We start from the raw sequence: 3,651 nt of genomic DNA on the forward strand, positions 1-3,651 counted from the left end.
ATTATATCTTGTATTCTCTGAAAGGAAAAAAAATCTGCGCATCATTATTGCTCTAATATCCCTCACACACGCCTCTTATAATTTTAATAAATGTTTTGCGCGGTCATTTGAAGAACCGTTGAAAAGAACGACAGATTCAGAAAATTTTAGGGTTGGCAAATTCTTAAATTCTTTCATCAAATGGCACTAGCAAGGGTCGTTGAATCTTACTTGACATTGATGATTCGTTTGTGGTCATTAGAAACATGAGCTGTTCCAAATTATTAAAAAGATCTGGGAGGGTGTGTTCGCGCAGTGATGACGCTGGTGCTCGCCTGTATAAAACATTGCAACCAATCTCAACTGATGGATTCGTTTAAAACAACCACAAGACCAGAAGCATCCAGGACTCTTGAGTGTAGGGCAGAGCTACAACAGTACTAACAAAACGGCTCAAGGTAGTTTGGAATCTTTGGCTGCGCAACTAGACAATCACTCGGCACGTGAACCGACAGATAACAAATCACGGTGGGCGTTATATTGTTACCCTTTCTTGTACCACCATGTACTAATGAGCAAATATATTCGAACGTCTTCAGCCCCCTATACTGAGCGTGGGCTTTATATGAAGAGGAAGACTTGCTCAGCATTGTCATCTTAATTAATTATTAGCTTCTCTCTTCTGCTGTCCACCAACGCCTGTCAAGCAATCCATGGTGCAGATGAACTCATTAGTTTGACTTACAATCCTAAAGTTTGGGAAGTTATGTTTAGAACGCGTGCTTTATAACCTACGGTTTTAAAACGAAAGTTACAAACTGTAAAGACTATCTTCCACACTTTGATCTGCAGTTGGATTCAACAAGGGGAAAAAAAAAAACAATGGAAAAAGAGAACAATTCCAGACAGCAGTGCCGCAACACACGTTTCTACAGGCTGTGAGAGAAAAAGGCACTCGTTGGCGTTCTTTTCCTGCTCGTTTGGACTAAACAGAAGGCTCGCTGTCGACCTAATTTGGTTTTGGTAACAGATCAGTTCAATGATTCAATTAGACGGGTCCAAAGCCAACCCGGACCGATCTGTGAACCGTGGCGTCACTTCCAATTCGAGTGTTAAAGAGATTTCCTTCCTAAACACACATAATGAACTCTGCGTTCGGCTAGTCTTATAGGTAACACTGAACATTACTCTTATTAAAGAGGACAATAACCTAGGCCTACCTCAGCCCATTAGGCTACAGTATACTTAGAAAACGCATTATTCACTAAACTCGCGCGATTAAAACTAGAAACTAAATGCGGCTGGTAAGTGAAGAGATGAGAGGAGATGAAGAACAAAATCTCAATGCAAAGTCTGAAACGTTCTTTCTTTATTTCTCTCATTCGGAGTGCCTTTTTCGCAGGGTTTGACATATTCTAGCTGTTATCAGATTGATGGGCTAGTTTGATTGAAGTGGCTTTGTCATGCAAATGTCAAGCGCGTGATGGATGGTCGCCGTGCGCTGACAAACTTCTTGAGGTCCCCTCACCATTGGCGCCGTGACGTCTCACGTGACCAGCAGCTGAGGTAAAGATGTGTTATAGGGAAGCATGAGCAAATACTCCAGAGGTAAGCATTTCCCCCTTCCGCATGACATACTGTTGCGAGCTTGCAGGACAGGAGGCTCTCCCGATCTCTCAGGCTGACCCTCCGCCATTAATTGCGCATGGACAATTCCAGAATGAACTCTTTTTTGGAGTACACAATTTGTAACCGTGGGCCGAACGCCTACTCGCCCAAGGCTGGATACCACCACTTGGATCAGGCGTTCTCGGGCCCCTTCCATACCGGACACGCAAGTGACAGCTATAACGCTGATGGACGACTTTACGTAGGAGGGAGCAACCAGCCAGCAGCAGCACAACATCAGCACCAGAGCGGCGTCTACGCGCATCACCAGCACCAAACTCATCAGAGTGGCATTGGCCTTACCTACGGTGGCACGGGGACTACGAGTTATGGGACCCAGGCCTGCGCCAACCCGGACTATGCGCAACACCAGTATTCCATTAACCCTGAGCAGGATGGGATGTATTATCACTCATCGGGGTTTTCAAACTCAAATGTCGGTCCTCACTATGGCTCCATGGCTGGTGCATACTGCGGGGCGCAGGGAGCCGTTCCAGCCGCACCTTTTCAGCAACATGGATGCGAAGGCCAGGACCACCAGCGAGGCTACTCACAAGGCACCTACGCCGACTTATCGGCCTCCCAAGGGAGTGAGAGGGACACGGATCAGTCGCCACCTGGGAAGACATTCGACTGGATGAAAGTCAAAAGGAATCCTCCTAAAACAGGTGGATTGAATTGCCTCTGTGACGAAAATATCTAGGAGCTGCACACTCAAATCAAGAGCAATTATGCCTTACACCTATCCTTACAGCAAATAAAGCTTGCAGATCACCAAAAAAATAACATTATACACAAATTAAAAACTATTTACCTAAAATATCTAAAGACAGATAAGTTGAAAATAGGCCTGTTCACTTCAGTTTGAACCCGTCTCCCTCTGCGTTAATGCATCGAACAGACATGCTTCCGTTACCAGCACTGTTATCCTTAGCTTGTCCCCGGTTCTCGCCGCGCAACATTCGTTTTTGTTGGCCTCCATTGTGTTCTTAAGCTTTCGTCTCCTGTCCCAGCAGTGTTTGCCTCACAACGATTTAGTGCACCAACTTTTACGCACGGAGGCCACCATTTTGACATACTGTACAAATTGAGCGGTCATAAAGCCACCTTTGGGGAGTATTGAATTGCATGTATTCCATAGACCCCGTTATGAGTTCTTTCAAAATGTATAACATATACAAACGGGGTAATTATGGTAAGGTTAACAAAAGTTTGCAATACCGTATAACTTGTTGAATTTCATGCGTGATAGTGCAATTTAAATGGTCACATCTAATAAAGTTTAAGAACAGAAGCACACTTGATTGTTGTTGGTGTGTTTACAAAATAAGCCGTTGAATTATGACTATGGCCTTTTATTTCTGTGTGTAATTGTTTGACAAACTGCCATTTAACTATTCTTTTTTTTTCTTCCTTGCAGCTAAAGTGGCCGATTACGGATTGGGACCACAAAACACAATCCGGACGAATTTCACAACGAAACAACTCACGGAGCTCGAGAAAGAGTTTCACTTCAGCAAGTATCTCACGCGAGCGCGGCGAGTCGAAATTGCTGCCACGCTCGAGCTGAACGAGACACAGATTAAGATATGGTTTCAGAACCGCCGAATGAAACAGAAGAAGCGAGAGAAGGAGGGACTCGCGCCTGCTTCGTCCACCTTGTCTAAAGACCTCGAGGATCACTCTGATCACTCAACTTCAACATCTCCAGGAGCTTCTCCAAGCCCGGATTCCTAACCGATTATAATAGTTTCGGGTGCATTAAACAACAGATTCGAAATATATAGTAAAGTCTATTAATTTAAGCATTCCACAATGTGCCCGAAAGACCTTCTCGTCTTTTTATGATGGACGATTCGTTTAAGGAAACCGAACGTCAGGCGAAAAAGTGAAGAGCAAAGAGACTTTTAGCACAACAATGAACAGAGTTACACCGTCTGCGCGAACAAAATTTCCAATACTCCCTGTAAACGTTTGTGTGTGTTATACAGGGTATTTCTACTA

General features: G+C 44.3%; 1 protein-coding gene across 1 annotated transcript; it reads left to right on the forward strand.

Moving 5' to 3' along the window:
• The first annotated feature begins 1,684 nt into the window (after positions 1-1,684).
• LOC107717202 (homeobox protein Hox-B1) lies at positions 1,685-3,384 on the forward strand. The gene is made up of 2 exons (XM_016523882.1): positions 1,685-2,315; positions 3,068-3,384. Exons 1-2 carry the CDS (start codon positions 1,685-1,687, stop codon positions 3,382-3,384), a joined length of 948 nt encoding a protein of 315 aa, XP_016379368.1.
• The last annotated feature ends 267 nt before the right edge of the window (positions 3,385-3,651 follow it).

Source organism: Sinocyclocheilus rhinocerous, unplaced genomic scaffold (genome assembly GCF_001515625.1).
Source record: "Sinocyclocheilus rhinocerous isolate Xijiao unplaced genomic scaffold, SAMN03320098_v1.1 scaffold3377, whole genome shotgun sequence".
Taxonomy (NCBI): domain Eukaryota; kingdom Metazoa; phylum Chordata; class Actinopteri; order Cypriniformes; family Cyprinidae; genus Sinocyclocheilus; species Sinocyclocheilus rhinocerous.